This window comes from Neophocaena asiaeorientalis, unplaced genomic scaffold (genome assembly GCF_003031525.2).
Source record: "Neophocaena asiaeorientalis asiaeorientalis breed wild unplaced genomic scaffold, Neophocaena_asiaeorientalis_V1.1 scaffold118, whole genome shotgun sequence".
Classification (NCBI taxonomy): Eukaryota; Metazoa; Chordata; class Mammalia; order Artiodactyla; family Phocoenidae; genus Neophocaena; species Neophocaena asiaeorientalis.
This window is the reverse complement of record NW_020175528.1, coordinates 8,690,510-8,709,605: the sequence shown is the minus strand read 5'-3', so window position 1 is coordinate 8,709,605 and position 19,096 is coordinate 8,690,510. Positions and strand designations below refer to the sequence as shown.

General features: G+C 45.4%; 1 protein-coding gene across 1 annotated transcript in view; it reads right to left on the bottom strand.

Moving 5' to 3' along the window:
• Positions 1-904: 904 nt before the first annotated feature.
• Positions 905-19,096, bottom strand: part of GYG1 (glycogenin 1) — a 36,971-nt gene continuing 18,779 nt past the window's right edge. The window contains exons 5-7 of the mRNA XM_024769121.1: positions 18,105-18,231; positions 4,273-4,492; positions 905-1,760 (exon numbers count right to left, since the gene is read on the bottom strand). Of these exons, the coding sequence (XP_024624889.1) occupies positions 1,587-1,760; positions 4,273-4,492; positions 18,105-18,231 (521 nt within the window). The 3' untranslated portion in view covers positions 905-1,586. The remainder of the gene's footprint in view (positions 1,761-4,272; positions 4,493-18,104; positions 18,232-19,096) is intronic.

Here is a 19,096-nt window from a genome sequence, read left to right as displayed (position 1 = left end):
GAGGCACGTAACTCTCTTCATGTACTTTGAAGATCACAGCAACTCATTTTCCACAGTCCAAATAATCGTAGCTTATTTTATCTTCAGAAATCATTTGTCATTTAACAGTTTACAATTTTAGGTAAGTCCTCAGGTTCTTCTTAAGCTCTTCTGGTAGCCAGCCTCCAAGTGGCCCCCCACCCCCATCCATTCTTGCCCTCCAGGTTTCCATACCCTGTATATTCATTCACACCCTTATTGAATAGGGCCGACCTGTGTAACCAATAGGCTATTGTGGAAATAAAGGAAGGTGATCTTGAAGGTTAAAAGCCACTGTGGCTTCTGGCCAGTTAAACCTCTAAAGTTTCTTGTCATGGTCTCTCTTGCTTTCTTCAACAGAATGACTTCTGATTACTCACTTCAGTTTTAAAACGACATTTTAGATCATACCCTTCACTAGCTTGCCATCCTTGCAACCTAGAATCACCTGTACATTGAATAAATATGCTTTATACTCCTATCATTCTAAGCCGTGGATAAAAATGCTAGAAGACGTTGGGTCTGGTACTGATTGTAACAGTCCTGAAAGATTATCGAGTATGTTTAGAGACTGACGATGAACCTACGATGATTTTAAGGTTACAATATTCTAAAATGTGAATACCCACTTCATACAGAAATGTGGGTGACAGATTAATTTGATCTCCCTTTCCTCCATCTATTAGATCAGATCCATCACCATCACTGGAGAACACTAGATGCAGATAGCTCTTGATATCTAGAAACCAACTTTTAAAGCATGTATTTCAGTGTCAAGTTTTACACTGGTTTTTAAAACACAAATTCTACAAATTATGAAAAATTCCCTAATACTTTTTTTTTTTCAAGGGGAGTGGGTGCCCTTAATTGAATTAGACAACCAAGGTATGTCAAGAAATCTTTATTTTTCATACAAGGTGCCACTGTGTAGGTAACCATCACACTGCTGTTTTCAGATATACAGAACTGAACGGAAGCATTTTAGCATGCCGCCTTACTGTACATAGAAAACTGGTGAACATCTCCAGACACTAAGACTAGGAAATAAAATGGGTTAACACCGTTTGTTGATACGCTTATGAATCACTCAGCAGTGTTCTTATAGGTTGTCTTTACCTGAAAGCAGAATTACAATCACTCTGGCAGCCTCTGGGCGATTCTAAAATGCAGGTCTAGTGAAGGGTACAACAAGCAAGCAAGAGACAGGTGCTGTGTCCCAATCTGAAGGGAGACTGATCTGGAGCCTGGCTTGGCACATTTTAAGAGTTGCTAACAGCCGTCTTAACCGCTTACGATTTGAGTGTCCCTTACCACGTACGTTGGCAATCAGCATAACTGAGAATTTCTGAAATACAAGCTGAGGGTTAAAAAAGCAGAACTGTCGTTCATATAACAGAATTGCTACTTAACTTTTGCCCAGCTCTCACCAGCTGTCCTGCAGAACCCCCCACCCACATCTGATGGATTTTAATGAAAGCTAACAGACCTTTCTTAACCCAGCTCTAGACACTAAGTATGGGAAACAAGTGCCTGTGAAGTGGATGTGTCCACGGAAAAGGGCAGTGTTTCTACTGGAGGTAAGTGTCCAGCTTCTTCTTGATGTTGTCAAAGGAATCTGCTCCCATGTAATCAGCCTGGCCCTGTTCCCACCGCTCCTTCCGTTCTTCTGAGGATACAAAAGGCTGTGCCGTAGCCGGGATCTCCCCAAGGGACAGCTGTGATATGGCTCCTGAGACATTTTCCTAGAAAGGGGAGAATAATCAGAGACTCCTTTAGAGCTGAAAGACCATTTTAAAGAATTGCAGTAAACTGAAGAAGGTGAGAAGAACCAGGATGAATTATCATGCAAGGTAGCAAAAACTGAAAAGCATTACATGAAACAAGAAGACACAGAAATACAAGGATCATGATATTTTTCCTAACAAAATGAAGACTTCTTGACTCGGTGAAAACAGAGGGAGAACAAATTAATTGGGTAGGGTTAATGTTTAAGTTCTGCATACCTTTCTACAGAAGCCACAAGAGAAAGCCAGTGTATAGACCAAGTCTGAAATCTGCAACAGTTCATTAGAAAGTGTAAGATGGATGGACAAGGGAACACAAGTCTCACGATAAGTTCTTGATCTGTGTGGGCTCAGAAAGGTTGAGAACTTAAACGAAATGATACCTCAGAAGCTACACTTCAGAAAGAACCTAAGCAGAGAGCCGCACCACATACACAGCTGTCACATTATAAAAGCGAGAGCTAAACAGTCTGAGCCATACACCAAATTTATCTTCCTGTTCAAGCTTATTACCAAGTAGTATCTATTCCTGCAGCTTCTGTTAATTTGCTTAGTTTTGATTAAGTCTTCATTTCCCATCTTCACCTTCCCTTGATTCATAACCCTCAGTCCTTGGGTTGTGGAAGGAACAAGGTAAATGTGCAGGAAATGGAGCAAACCTACTCTGCATTAAATTCGATTCTCATTACATACAGGTAGGCAATTAACTTCAGTAGTATCATAAAAGATCAAAGTTATCCTTCAGAAAGCTCTCAGGTGTGACAGTACTGGAAATCGTAGAGAAAAAGGAAGGCAAATGAATACACACAGGTATTGTTTTTAACAGAGAAAATGGTAGAACAAAATGAGTAGCTGTTTTTGTTGCTATATAGATGTGTAGGTATAAGTATATATGTATTTAAATATCCTGGAATTCCAAGGTATTTGGGTAGATTCCACGGGATTATATTATAGCTGAGGCGACGTGAAGTCCTTCCCTTGGATTAGTCCTGCCTCTGCCTTCCACAGGCCACCAGAATGACACCAGGAGCCTCTTGCAGAGTCCTCTGCTCGCAATGCTTTCGTAAGGATAGCCGCCTCTCAGACCTGGATGTGAGTCCCAGTTCTGCGACTGACTAGTCTGTTACATAACTAAGGGAAGGGATGTAACTTCTTTAAGCCTCAGTTAATTTTAATATATAAAAAGGGAATATTAACAAAAATAAGACTTACTTGACAGAGTGCTTATAAGGGTTAAATAAGAATAGATATCTTAAGCACTTACTATGTACCTGGCAATGTTCCAAGTACTGTATAAGTATTATTTCCTGGTCCATATAAAGCAATTAGTGTAAGAATGTAAGTGTTAGTTATTTTCCCCTTTCTCCTTTTTATATTTTGGCACAAGTGCTCTAAGTGAAATGGCTAAAATCTATATATACCATAGCAAAGAGAAGGATCTCTTATAACCTTATAGTCTCTTATACCAAGGTAATTAACTGATCTATTAAGACTTGATTATAATTTACCCATTCAGTTTTATTCTTTTTTTTCTTTTCTTTTGCGGTACACGGGCCTCTCACTGTTGCGGCCTCTCCCGTTGCGGAGCACAGGCTCCGGATGCGCAGGCTCAGCGGCCATGGCTCACGGGCCCAGCCGCTCCGCGGCATGTGGGATCTTCCCAGACCAGGGCACGAACCCGTGTCCCCTGCATCGGCAGGTGGACTCTCAACCACTGTGCCACCAGGGAAGCCCAGTTTTATTCTTTATATCTCAATATGCAACATAAAAGTTTAATTTCTCATCCTCTTCCAATTCTTCCAAAAGAACAAACCTCAGAGGAAGACCTTTAAAGTCAGAATTGTTACTGTAAATGTTAATGTCATCTTCCTCTTACAGAGAGATTTATTTTTCAAGATCCAATATAACCAGAGGAGTAAAACATGGCAAATCAAAATAATCCTAGAAAAGTATTTGCTGTATGTTCACGTTATTGTAATTTTCACTTGGAATATATTCTTCTACACGATGGCAAAAATAAAATAGGTATATTTAAATACTTGCAGCTTCTAAAACATGAAATGGGGCGTTCTTTGTTTTTGTAAACCACTATTTTTTGGGGAATAATCTTACAATCTTAGGACAATTTTTTTTATAGAATTTTATAGATATAACACACACATATATATATATATATATATATATATATATATATATATATATATAATATATATATAGATCTATCTATCCATCTAAGCCTCTAAAAACCTTTCCTTTGCTCCCAGGTCTACTGAAATTTGCCACAAAATCTACTTCTGCTCTAATCTTTGCTGGTAATATTTCTCCACTCTAAGATGGACATCGTTTTCTTTCCACAAAGTCTTACTTTATCTCTTTGTTCAAAATACCACTAAATATTCCATCTCTACCAGTATACCAAATTAAAAAAAATACAGCATCAAATTACCTGAAGGAAAAAAACAGAACCTACCACGTGTACGTATGAGCGGGTGTCTTTGACAAGGCCAAACTGCTGAAGCAGAGGTAAAACGCTGGTAGTGAAGATGTCCCACCACAGGTTGAGAAACTCTGGATGAGTCACAGTGGGATCGTGGGACTCACTTCTGACGCTTTTTGTTTGAGGATCGTAAGTATAATTCCACGGTTTGATTCGTCCTAGGAAATGCACAACTTTGGCATTTGCACCAAATCTGCCAAGTGAGCACAAGTTGAAACGGTTAGTGGATTCTGAGCACTGACAGTTCACCTTCCATCCTGCAGCAGTGGCTGGAAAAAAAAGTGGAGCTCACTGAAACAATTTTAGACTTCTAAAATTATTCAGTTATATGTTAAGTATACACAAAATCCCAAAGTAGCAGTGGATCAGTGCAACAACCCAACGCCGATCCACTGTGGATAGCAGAGGTACAGCCACTTGTTAAACCATTTGATATTACCTAGTAAAACCGAAAATGCTCACACTCTACAAGAAGGAAGGAAGGAAGCTCAGCTCCTAAGCACACACCCTACAGGAACTCTTGCACGTGTGCAGCAGGAAACAATCAAAATGTTCACAGCAGTAGCACTGTCTGAAATAGTCATAAACTGGAAACAGCTGAAGTGACTACACGTTAATAGATTACTGTTCAGCAAGTGTTCATGCCTTTTCCCAGTCTCCACACGGGGAGTACACTTTCCTGCCTGACTGATATTTGCATGTCTGCATGACCTGCTTTCACCAATGAAACGTGGGCAGAGTGACAGTGTGCCTTAAAATAGCATTGCTTGTTTCTGCTCAGCCTCCCTGAGAAGCTACAACTTCTGCCAGCGGAAGAATGTACCCTGGGTAGCCTGCTGGTTCCAGAAGAATGAGACAGTCACAACAGATGTGGATCAAACCTGTGGCCTGGCTCCAAACTCAGCTGAGATGATCAGAGCTGTCCCAGACTACTCAATGACATATGAGCAAGAAATACATGCTGACTGTTGAATGTCACTGAAATTGGATGGTTATCCATTCTGTTTTTGTTTTAAGGACAACTTCTGGTATATTCATATCATAGAATACAATATAGCAGTGAAAATGAATGAACTGTAGCTACCCAGATCACATAGCAAAAGGATGACTTTTCAAAATATGCTGAAAAAAAGAAATGATACAAATTCAAATAGAAACACATACATATGAATCTACTTACATAAGGACAAAACAAAAAAGTACTGTTTAAAGAGTAGAAAACTGTAATCAATGTAAATCTCATGATATTGGTTATCTTGGGAGGAAAGGGGAAGCTGTGATGGGAAAGACGAAAAGGGGCTTCAAAGATACTGGTTATGTTCCAATCCTTAACTTGGGTGGTGAAGGTGTTTTAAAAACTAAACATTTTTGTATATCCTCTTGTATATACACTATATTTCACTAAATACACAACACACTTTTTATATTATCTCATAATATAAAAAGAGTAAGACTTAAGAATGGTCCTGTTCTGGCTGGGAGGAAATCTATACGTGTGAAACGAAATAATGATAAAGGTGAATACACGTGCCAAAAGGAAGGTGGGAACAGTGAGTGCCCTAAGAATTCAGAAGCAAGGAGGTCACTGAAAGCTCAGGTCAGTGGGGCAGGAGGTGCTGAGATAGTGGATGTGACTTAAAATTTGTCCAACAGATAGGAGCTGGGTAGCTGGTGCTAATACAGGGAATTGTAGGCAGGGGGATGCAGGTATCAGGTGAGCACGTGTGTACCAGACCGAATGTCCTCCAATTAGAGCCAAAGAGGAAGCTTTCATAGGGAAAGGTAAAATGGGACAGATCCTTGGGTGTTGGGCTCAAGTGTCAGATTTTAAGTGGAGTTATCCTATAGGCAACCGAAATATTTGAGCATGACGTACAGTTCAAAACAATGCAAACTCTATTCATGTAACTCTTGTCTTCTAAAGGTTTTTTTGTTTTCTTGTTTTGTTTTTAATGTCACAGACCTGTTATATAGCTATCATTATCTGACAGTTTACTATGTTTGGGGCCCAAATTCTTTCAGGACACATTTGGGAATAATCGTCCTGCCAGGTAAATTTTACTAATGTGTTAAATGGAGGCTCCTAGGGGCTAAGTGAGTTGCCCAGAGCCATACGGCTATTTAGTGGCAGAGATGGGATTCGGCACAGTTTTGCCCCTCTCTTAAACCTAAGCTCTTACCATCCTACCATGCTGCTACTCCAAAACCATGCAAGAAAAAGAGAGCTTACTGTAAATTTCCTCCTAAGGATAACTAACCATCCTCCAGTGCATTTCTTTTGAAGATGAAGTGGATACCTGATATCCCCAAGCTTACTCTCTATTTCATACACGTGGCATATTTTACATGCACACACATACTCGTGCACATATACACACAAGAACTCTCAATGTTATCCTTAAAAGGATAAATCATAATGCTCAAATCTGTGCACAGAGAGGGCTGTCAATTAAATAAGCAACGGTTACGTGTAAGGCACTATACTGTGGTCAGTGTGCGACCCTAAGAGGCTTTATCCAAACATGGAGATGAGTCATCTACATAAAAATAAGAAACAGTAGCACAAGCAAGGCAACAAGTCGGGGCCAGCAGGGCAGTGCTGACATTAAGGGCTATGGACATTTCGAAGCAATTACTGCAGGTGGAGGTTTTCAGAAGAGGCTTCAGACGAGGCTGAGGAAGATGAGGATTAAGAGAAGTGCCTTCAGCAAATGTTCTAATGGTGATGGGGGAACCCATCCCCGAGACCTGATACTTGTGTGCTGGTGGGGCGGGGGGATGGGCGGGGACAACAGGCACTGCCTCATCCTAGTGGTACACGGAAGCCTAAAACCAGAATAGAGCACATGTGAAAGAGGAGGTGCCCCTTCCACCTCCTCAGACACCCACTCCTCCTGCCCTGACTTCCCTGCCTGGAGCAACAACACTTGTTTGCGTCTCCTTTATTAACTGACCAGTAAGTCTCAAGCCATGACCTGCCGAGCCTAATTTAAACGTCACACACAGTCGTTACATGAGAGCCATGAGAGGTAGCAACACTAATTAAGATAAAAGATGAATATAGTGGGCTTCCCTGGTGGCGCAGTGGTTGAGAGTCCGCCTGCCGATGCAGGGGACACGGGTTCGTGCCCCGGTCCGGGAAGATCCCACGTGCCGTAGAGCAGCTGGGCCCGTGAGCCATGGCTGCTGAGCCTGTGCGTCCGGGGCCTGTGCTCCGCAACGGGAGAGGCCACAACGGTGAGAGGCCCGCGTAAAAGATGAATACAGCATGAACTTGATTCCTTTCCAGCCCACTCTCCCGACAGTTCACATCTGCTGAAGCAGTGGTCAGCGGAATAGCTAACACTCACATGTGCCAGGCACTGGTTAACATCTGCCTGGTTCACCTCAGTTAATCTCCAGAAACAACTATGCGAGGACACCAAGGCAGGAAGAAGTTAACTTGTCTAGGATCATGTGGCTGGTGAGTGACGAGGCTGGGATTCCACCCAAGCAGTCTGGCTCCAGAGCCAAGGTTCTTCATCCACAACTAGGCTGTACTTGTAAGACACTCCCAGAATCATAAGGACATCACCTGAGAGTGTCATTTGTTACTCCACGGATTAACTCCCTGCCTACAGATGGTCAATATCAAAGTTGGAAATGAGCGCTGGAAACACCCCCAGTATAGTCAAGGACAGAGCGCAGAAAGTAACTCATAGGAAAGAAAGCTACAAAGCAAGCAACTTAGCACTGTCTGAAGACTGTTCTCAGAGGGATACAGTTTGCACAAAGTTTAGGGGGAAAGGGGGGAAACAAGAGCAAGAAACAGACGGTGGTGCTTCTTAGGACCCACAATTGGACCGTGCGGGGCAGTGTCTAAGGGCCTTCCCAGAGTGAACACAGAGGAAGGGCACAACGGTCCAATCCACAGAAGAATGCCACTGCAAAGCGGCCAACACGCCTGCACCGCAAGACGGCCCAGTCTCTGCGGGAGGCGGAAGCGCACACCTCAGCCTCTGGCTCTGTCTGTGCCCCGAGGTGGCTCAGGGGCCTCTGCCACCTCCCTGGGTACTGGCCTCGTGCCGGGCGGATTCCTCCCCACGTGGCCCATGGCCTTCTCCTTGCGTGTCAACAGGAACACCACTGCGGACGGTCCACACCCTGCATTTCACTGTGGCTCAGGCCTGGGTTCTACTTTCATGAATCCATGATGCCTAAGTGCTTCTTTAATGCTAAATCACTGTCACCTTCTGTGGCCAGGGGAAGGACCCCCTTTCTCAAAATTACCTTCTTTACCTATTCCTCCCTAACAACGTGAAAAATTCTATCCACTGGACAGTCCTTTCATCTACCGAGCAGTCTTGGTTTTAAGTTTTTCTTTTTTTTTTTAACATCTTTATTGGAGTATAATTGCTTTACAATGGTGTGTTAGTTTCTGCTTTATAACAAAGTGAATCAGTTATACATATACATATGTCCCCATATCTCTTCCCTCTTGCGTCTCCCTCCCTCCCACCCTCCCTATCCCACCCCTCTTGGTGGTCACAAAGCACCGAGCAGATCTCCCTGTGCTATGCAGCTGCTTCCCACTAGCTATTTTACATTTGGTAGTGTATATATGTCCATGCCACTCTCTCGCTTTGTCACAGCTTACCCTTCCCCCTCCCCGTATCCTCAAGTCCATTCTCTAGTAGGTCTGTGTCTTTATTCCCATCTTGCCCCTAGGTTCTTCATGACCTTTTTTCTTTTTTCTTAAGATTCCATATATATGTGTTAGCATAAGTCTGTTAGAGGTAGGAACTGAGATCTCAAAGGTTCTAAATGTGGGTAGAACTGCCCTTTCTGCTCAAAGGCGAGGAACTCCTTGGGTGCCAGGAAGATGGGGGGAGGGTGGGAAGGGTTAACAGGTAAGCAGAGGCAGGCCGCATGGTGTGAGGTGCCTTCCCAACAGCTCCCCAAATCCCAGCAACAAAACAAATCGCAAAATGCACAGGGTGAGAGGCTTCTTGAGAAAATGACTGGGACCAGGGTACCGAGGGGCAGACCAGGAAGAGCCTGAGGATTCGGGAGGCTGACGGCAGAGAGATGCACGAGGGAGTCAGGAAGATGCTGGGGCTTACAGGCTTTATACGTCACGGGTTCAGGCTACGGTCAGCCCTATTTCTGCACAGTAAGGAACAGGAACCTGTTTTTTAGGTCCTGAGGCGTTACTTGAACCTAAGTTGCCATCTACCTGACAGATCTACGGGAATGGACAGGGGTGGGAGAAAAACAAGTTTCAGAGCAAGGACGCTTTATGAGAAGAGCAGGCCTGGTGAGTCACTGCATGTGAAGGTTCTGGTCAGCCCGAGGGCCCTTTGAGGCGGGGAAGAAAGGCAGCTGCTGAGTGGGAACCCCGGAGCTCAGACGGAAAGGTAGGAGGAAGGTAAGACAGAAGAGAGATGCAGCACTGCTGGTGCGACCCCTCCCTGGGAAACACGGCAGCCATGCCAAACATCCTCTGCCCATTTCAGTGACTCACGTTCTCTGACCCGCGGCCACTCACTCTCGTCAACGGGAGCACCCAGTAGGGTGCTCCTGGTAACCACCTAAGACTGCCCTGGGCTCCATGCAAGGGGCAGCCCTATTAGGCGTAACACTGGCCGCCACACGTGAAGGTTTATGAGTTAAACAGTTTATCTAACTACGCTCTCACTATACAAACAGAATGGTGTTTATTTACACAACCAAGTAGCCTGAACGTCCTTGTCCACTAGCTTTCGTAATAAAACACTTTGTCTGCCAAAAAGATGAGCAAAAGGTCTTAGTTTTTGCATCTAGAGTTTCCATTAACCTAGATATGGATTTCATGTAATTATTTTTGTCACAATCATGTTCGCTGAGGGATGTTTTTCAAAATCATTTTCTATCATTTCAATCCATTTATTCTTTAGTCATTTACGAAAAATACAAAATAACCAGGTCAAAATGAAATAAGTAAGAGCACAGGTCATAAGTAAAAGAGAAAATTACTTCTTGCTTAAAAGAATAATTTAGCCTAAAATGCAAACCAGGGTGGGGCTGTTTCTTAGAGAAGGGTAACCCAGGATATGACTCTGGTGGTATCTCTCTCTCTCACCAAAGGTACGACAGTCAGAACTTATGTCACCTTTTTAGTCAAAAGCAAAGCGGCCGATGAACTAGAAGGGGAAATGCTGATGTCAGAAGATTAAGTTCGACTGACCTCAACTCTCAGCAAGGATAACTAGAAGATTCACTGACTCACTGCCTGATTTATCCACCAAATTGTACCAGCCAGGAAAAAAAAAGTCGGGTACATATCACAATTGTCTCTAAATTACTAAGAGCCATTCATTCTGACCCACTAATGGGGATTTGTCTCAGCTTGCATACGTCTCTTAAAATAAGTGTTCTAATTTTAACTTGATAGAATCTCAAAAGTGACGTCCAGATCACAAGACATAGTTTGAACCCAAGCCAGCAATAATAGTGCTTATGTTAGCCGTTAAAATAATCCCTTGTGACCTGGTGTTACCAAAAGATCAGATAGAATTTTCATGACTAGTTTAGCAGTTGAGAAATGGAGCCGGTAAGGTGTGGATGAGACTACAGAACTGGTCAGAGCAGAAAAGGAACTAATCCACGACAGTGCACACAGAAGCAATTTTAGAAGCTCTCTGTGTGCAATGTTCAATCAGGTACCAAGGAAGAGAGATGCAGCACTGCTGGTGCAACCCCTCCCTGGGAAACACGGCAGCCGTGCCAAACATCCTCTGCCCATTTCAGTGACACGTTCTCCGACCCGTGGCCACTCACTCTCGTACCTTCGCAGGCTCCCTCTTATACACGAACCTTTCCCCACAGCCAATCAGCCACCTCTCCTCTCTTTTGTGTCCTGGAAATCACAAAAACAACAGTACTCAAACCCAGACTTTAATAACCTCAACTTGGACCTAGTCAACTATGCCAACCTACCAGGTTGGCCTCTGGTCACAAAGTAGCAGGGAAAGCCTCACCATGCCAGGCCACTAGGGAGACTTTCGTAGGGGGAGTGTGTCATTCTTAGTCTCTCCGGGCTGATGGCTCGCTCATTCATTCATTCAATCATTCAGCCAAAAAAATACAGCCACCTCCCTGCATCTGTGCCCACACAACCATCCTAGCTCTTATCTGAAGCCAACCTCTCCACTTGTGCACTAGGACGCATCCCCTTTCACCTAGTCGAGGACGTCACTCAGCAAGTCTCCCTCCAGATTTCTGCATTATTAGTGCTCTCTCCTTCCCTCCTTGATCATTCCCATCAATACAACAAACATGGTGTAACTTCTCCCATCTTTAAAAAACCACCCCCAACCTACCCCCTCTCTCTTGATCCTACCCCTCCATGTAGCTACCAATCCACTTCCCTTCTCCCTTTTTTTTTTTTTTTTTTTTTTTTTTTCAGTAGGCGGGCCTCTCCCGTTGCGGAGCACAGGCTCCGGACGCGCAGGCTCAGCGGCCATGGCTCACGGGCCCAGCCACTCCGCGGCATATGGGATCCTCCCAGACCGGGGCACGAACCTGTGTCCCCTGCATCGGCAGGTGGACGCTCAACCACTGCGCCACCAGGGAAGCCCCCTTCTCCCTTTTAAAGAAAATGCTTCAGAAGAGTTCCGATTCTCCATTCTCTTGGACCTGCTGCAATCAGGCTTTGTCCTCCACCACTCCACCAGGAATGCCCCTGCCCAAGTCACCGGTGACCTCCACATTCTAGGTCCAGGGCCACCTTTCAGCTGTCCTCTTACCTGACCTATCACAGCATCTGACACAGAGGGATCACTTCCCCTTCCTGAAACGTTTTCTTGCTTGGCTTGTGCAACACCTCACTTTGCTGGGTTTCCTCCTGCCTTGCTGTTCTCGGGCTCTTGTTCCTGGTTGCTCCACGTTTTCCTGTCCCAGGGCTCAGTCTCCAGGACTCTTTTCTATCATAACCACTCTCTTGGTTATATCATCTTGTCTCCCGGCTATAAATATCACTTATATGCTGACACTTCCATAGCTATGTCTCACCCAGTCTCTCTCCTGAACTCCCAACTCCTGTAGCTACTTACCTCTTCCACGTTTTCACCAGGATGTTTAATACGCACCTCAAACTTAATACACCTGATACATCTCTGGTCAGTCCCTGCCCCTGCGAACCTGCTTTGCTCACAATCTTCCCCATCTCAGGAAACGGCGGCTCCATTATTCCACCTGCTTAGGTCCCATACTTGTAACAATCATCTTTGACATTCTTCTCCCACATCCCACCAAAGGTCTGATTTTTCAAAAGAGCTTGGAAATCTGCATTTCATGTGAAATTCCTCATTTTTAAGCATTAACAACTGAGAAAAGAAAGAAAGCTATGCAAGGAAAACAAAATATCTCTGTGGGACAAACAGAGTCGGCGGCCCACCAGCTCGAGACCTCTGAAGAGGGTGCGTCTTCCACTCCATTCCCACCCTTTTCCCCTCCCACGAGCCCCCTCTCCCGCCGAGACGGCATTTCTCGAGCCGACTCCTGCCCATGAGACGTCACTCCTCGTGCCCTCTGTGCCTATTGTCAGACCAGCCTCTGAAGGCTGGGATGGCTCTGACGTGGAAGCTTCCCCCTTCGTGATGAGGACCCAGGTCGGGCAGCAGAATAGGCAGCATCAGTGAGATGTGAGGACACATGATCTGATACATGCTTAGAGGTGACGTCAGAATGAACCGACGGCCATGCTGAGAAATGGGGTGCCTGGGGCCTGACAAGCATCACTAACACCCGGAAAGGAGAAAGAAGACATCCGTGAAACCACAGACTTGATTCTTCAACACTCAAACCACGACGGGACGCAGTCAACCTGCATTTGCCAGGTTGATGAGACTACAACGTCCTCATTCATCTTTGTGGTCGTCAGTGAGTAGGATGTGATGCACCCTCTACATGCTTCAGGTGGAACAGTGACTGGACCTACAATTGGCTGAAAGACTAAAAGCTACACAAACTACAACTCCTCAGGGCTTTAGGTGAAGACGCAGGAGTGCGAAAAGATATGAACACAGAAAATGTATGGCTTCAATGACAACAGTCCCAAAGAGAGATTAAGCCAAGGGTGTCTCAGGGACCAAGGAAAAACAATCAAGTCAGAAATACACAAGAACAACAGAAATTAGGACACTAAAGGTTCCATTTTGCTCTTGGAAAATACTGATTTTAAAGAGGTTTGATAAGGTCTAGTGAATAAGCCACATTCCTTGGAAAGAAATAATAGATATGAATATCCTCAGAAACGTTTAAAGCAGTAAACAAATGGAAAAAATATATTTTGGGTTTCTAGATCTAGTTTCTGAGATTCTACCAAGCCAGGTCTCAGATCATATTTACACTCAAGTAAAAGAGTAAGTTAAGCGGCTTCCCTGGTGGCGCAGTGGTTGAGAGTCCGCCTGCCGATGCAGGGGACGCGGGTTCGTGCCCCGGTCCGGGAAGATCCCACATGCCGCGGAGCGGCTGGGCCCCCGGAGCCTGTGCTCCGCAACGGGAGAGGCCACAACAGGGAGAGGCCTGCGTACCGCAAAAAAAAAAAAAGAGTAAGTTAAAATATTTATTTGGAAATTATTTGGTAAATCAAGCTTTGTAGTCAATCAATTTGACCAATTAATTTGTATGGCTGTTAGAGGCAATACCAGAGAATTCTTTACCTTTGCTTTAGGCCCATTTATATAGCATGATATGACATAAACAGCTTTCAGTCAGTGGATTTAACAGAAAGTCAAAACGGAACTAAATGGCTGATTTTAGAGAGACTAATGAGATTCTACCTAACATGCACAAGCCAAATTCTATGCTACGTGGATAAAACAGGCCCTCCAGATGGAGAAGACATAGAGAAGTGAATATGAACTAAGAAGCTGCTATTTCCCAAACATTATGCTAGGCACTTTCAGGAATATTACTTCATTAAGAAATGCAGTTATGAGCTTGTTTCTCAATGCATATATTACAAGTTAACTGAAAAGTTACTAAGCCAAGCATTTTAGTTCTCAAATTAGGCTGTGGTAAACAGGATCTTCTATCACAGAAAATATTACTAATTTTGTTTTTCAGAAGCTATGTTTGAGTATCCACTCAAAGTGCTAAAACTAATAAGTGTGTTTTCCTTTGTGTTTTGTTCTGTCCAAGTGGTATGTAGAGAAAGGCTTTAGATATGCTACATCCGTAGCTCCAATTCATGCTGAATTTGATTCATGTCAGGCCATCCTTTAGCAGAAACTTCAGGTAACAGCAAGAGGCTACGCCGGTCTAAGATATCCAAGGAGCTAAGATTCTGGGGCATCTAAATACTGTCCTGGTGATCTCATGGCACATGGCTGCTAAAAGTTGGTGGGGCAAATTCTCGACTCCTTCCGCGAAGCCTCTAAACCACTCCTTGGTCTCATTCTACCTGCCACCACCTGTGCTATCCTGGGGAAGGCCAGCACATCACAGAGCCACTCGATCCTGGAGGCCACCAAGGTTACCCTGAGCCCCACAGTGGGACTGTGAATTCATGCTGAGGTCCCAGCAGTGCACAGGGCTCTTGGCTAGGTAGCCATGGCAGCCCAAATGTCCATGACCGTCTACTTCAGCTTAAAATTGTTGGTTAACTTGAATTTTATGTTAACTTGAAACAAAAAAGAAATGTAACTGTCTGCCTTTTCAAGCCCTTCCCAATTGTATGAGAAATGTAAGGAAAAATGTCTCTGGAGACAGATATCTGCAAGAAAAACAAAAGGATTCTTTGGCAAAGGGAAGGGAAAATGAGTTCTGTGATCTCGTTTCCGCATTCCTAAACAGGCAGCAGTGGGGTGAGGCCAAGGCATCGCTTTGAGAAGCTTCATCTCCAAACTGTAAGCGCTGACACCCCCCAGGGCGAGCTGCACACAGGCAGCGTTAACTCCCGTCAGGCCACACACCAGCAGACGTGTAGCTAATGCTGGAGCTGCTCCTAACCTCCCAGTGCGTCATCTATGCTACGGTTATATGGCAGTACACCAAGCAGATTTCCAAAATTCGCCCTCATTTCCTGAGCCAGGAAGAAGAAACCGTCCTAACCATTTTGCTGGGAAATTCACTTAGAGGATACAGAAACAACTGGGTTCCTGACAGAGGGGGCCGAGGTTCCAGCAAATAAGTCTATCTTGCCCCCAAATAACTTAACTCTGCTCCACCTGCTTCTTGTTCTTTGTCAAAATAAAATAAATGCAAGCAGGGTCTGTGCCAACCAGGCTATCACTAGAGGGACAATATGTTCAACTTTGGTAGTAAGGTGAGAATCAGAGGGAGTCCCAATGAACCACAGGGGAAATGGGGCCACGTTACATGAAAAACACCAATCTTTAAACTCTATGTCAATGCCGTTTGGGAGCTGAGCCCAACAGGGAGGGTGTCAGATTCACGTCTCCCCAGCGTAGTTGTCTCAGCACACAGGCTCGCTGGGCAGACTTGAGTGGAATAGAGGGTAGAAATGCTCACACCACTAATGAGTCTATCTCCTCTGCACGCTCGCCATTCTGCTTGCTCAGCTGAATCTAGTCAATTAAATTAAGCAACTGCCCTCTTATAGAGTAATTCAGTTCTAGAAGGTCAAGCTACCACGGTCTGCAGGAAGGCTGTTCAAACTGGCAGGGTTAGTTATGAGGCAATAAGGATCATAAAGAATTTCAGGCCCAGAGAGACTATTATACTTAGTGAAGTAAATCAGACAGAGAAAAACAAATACTCTACGTTATCACTCATATGTGGACTCTAAAAAAATAACACAAATGAATCTATATCCAAAAGAGAAACAGACCCACAGACACAGAAAACAAACTCATGGCTACCAAAGGGGAAAGGGGAGGTGGAGGGACAAATAGGAATTTAGGATTAACAGATACAAACTACTACACATCAAAAAGATTAGCAACAAGGATATACTGTAGAGCAAGGGGATTATACCATCTTGTAATAACCTATATTGGAATACAACCTGCAAAAAAAGTAACTGAATCACTCTGCTGTACATCTGAGACTGAAAAAAAAAAAGAAAAAAAGAGTCAGGCCACACTTCCAAGCAAGACAGGCTTGTACTTTAGAAGGCCGAGGACCAGAGGAGAAAATAATGCTTCTCCTACATTCCATCCCACGAGAGTGAATCCCGTTCTGTTTGCTTTACACAGACCACAGCTGGTATGTTTGACAGTCTGCCTGTTTTGTGTTGGAAAGGGAAGAGAATCAAGAGTCTGTTAACATGTCAGAGACATATGCCAAGACAACAGGGAGGGAGGAAAGAACACAAGATACTTGTCCTCTTTATCTGGGGGACGTTGACAGCGTCTACCCACAAAAGAACTGAAAAAGAAACATTTCTGCCACAGAAAGCCAGGCATGCTCGTTAACGGTGGGGCAAGGCTTCCAGAGAGGACGTTGGATAATGAAATAGGAGGAGTGAGAGGCCCTTTGCTTTCTGCTCACTCAGCCGTGTGCCCATGCGGGATGGAGATCAGAGAGCCCAGTCCCACTCAGCGAAGAGCGTCGCTGCTCACGGCTGTGTCTCAGGATCCATCTGACAGCTTGGCCTCCGCTCACGAAACCTGAATCATCTTCTTGGCTCCACACAAATGAGTCAGAGGCTAAAGGACAGGGCCCAGGCCCTCACCGTGAGACAAGCGCTGTTACTAGGCTCTATCAGTTGCTGAATCAGAAATGCACCAGGAACGGTGCAAAATAAGCATGCTGCCAAAAACATACGTCCACCGAGCATTTTGTGTGTATGAACTCACTCCACCCTGACAGCCCAACGAGGAAGGGACTATTTCCCGCCTCATTTTGCACGCCAGCAGACCTGAGGCCCAGAGCCTAAGCCACACGGTAGGGAAATGGCAGGGTGAGGACGCGTGCCCTGCCTCTCTGGCTGAGGGCTCACTCGTACTGCTAGACCACCTTCCAAACAGAGAGGACCCATCACTCGCTACCTCCTAAGGGTAAGCCAGGCTCTCTTTTTACCTCTTCACACGAATGCCTCACAGTCACCTCTGGAGGACACTGAGGCAGAGGGTTCAGCAGCAAAGCCCAAGGTCCACTACGCTGTGAGTTCCGTAACGAGTGAGCATCCAGGAGGTCAAGTGAGGCAGTCCAGCTCCACAGGCCCTGCTACTGACCCTGACACCACACTGCTGTTAGCTTCTTGTGTCATCTGCACCACAACCACGGAGGGAGCTGTTCACACCCTCCTCTGACAGAGCTGAGGCTCAGCAGGTGGTATGAGGCAGAGGCTGAGTTTGTCAGCAGTCAGTGTTCTTTTTTTTTTTTGCGGTACGCGGGCCTCTCACTGTTGTGTCCCCTCCCGTTGCGGAGCACAGGCTCCGGACGCGCAGGCTCAGTGGCCATGGCTCACGGGCCCAGCCGCTCCGCGGCATGTGGGATCCTCCCGGACCGGGGCACGAACCCGTGTCCCCTTCATCGGCAGGCGGCCTCTCAACCACTGCGCCACCAGGGAAGCCCCCAGTCAGTGTTCTTGATCACGACACACAGATGATTCATCAGAGGGCCAGGCCCCCCCAGGAACCGAGGGGAACCTTTTCCCACGGGCAGCTCAGTGCCCTCTGGGTTACTCCAATCATAAAGTGATGAATAACATCAAGGCCTCCTCCCATTACAGCCAAGTTTCTTACAAGAAAAAAAGACTTCCCCCAAAGCCTTCACCTGTTATTGCCCAAAGAATGACGAGGCACCCCCAAAATCTTAAACCCCACCCCCCTGCCCTCACCAGCCCCCAAGACAGTTAAACCCTTTGCACTTACGCTTTAAATGCTGGGAGGTAGGAGTATATAGAAACGCTGCTTAGGTTATAAATAAATGGCAGGTGTTTTCTGATATCTGCTGTTGCCCAGCTGCCAAAAAACGTGTTCAGTAAACCCTGGTCCCCACCTGGAAGAAATAAATGCATTACAGTCACATACTTCAAGGACGCGTCAACAATTTTATAGGAATACATAACTAGACTTTTACAAACAGGTACTAATTCCTTTTTTTTTTGGCCACACCGCACAGCTTGTGGGATGTTAGTTCCCTGACCAGGGACTGAACTGGGCCCTCAGCAGTGAGAACACGGACTCCTAACCACTGGACTGCCAGAGAATTCCCACTAATTCTATTTTTAAAATAATAAATTCCATGTTAGACTTCCTAAGGATATTTTAGCGGGTGGCCATTTCCCTAAGTTAATTCATTAACTGAACAAATATTGGTTGAGCAGCTACTACGTGCCAGACACTGCACCAGGCACCGGACAGTCAACCGTGAACAGCGACAGAGTCATCATGTCTATGACGGTCTGGGTGGAGTGGGGGTGGGAGGCACTGCTATCAGCGAATCAAGAGTCAACAACACCATCGCACATGGGGATGAGGGCAGTGAAGGAGAGTACCGGCTGCTACGAGGCATGTGCAAGTGGCCTGAGGCCAGGTCTAATGGGCCGGGAAGGCTTCCACAAGGAAGCAGTACTTCGGCCGAGATCTGAGGGGGACACAGGAGGGCTTGACAAATGCAGGTGGAGAGAAGGAGGGCAGACGGTGCTCCAGGCAGAACACAAGCACCACAGACCTGAGGTGGGCAGGACATGCAGCTACAGAAGGAAGACCTGGAAGGCAGCCTGGGTAAGTGGACTGCAGAGCAGGGCGGGGGTCGCCTGGCACCAGGCGAGTCTCTGAGAGGCAGGCACCGACTAGACCACACTGGGCTCTGATTTTAGACTTCATCCCCAGTTAAAGATTTTAGACTTTATGTTAAGAGC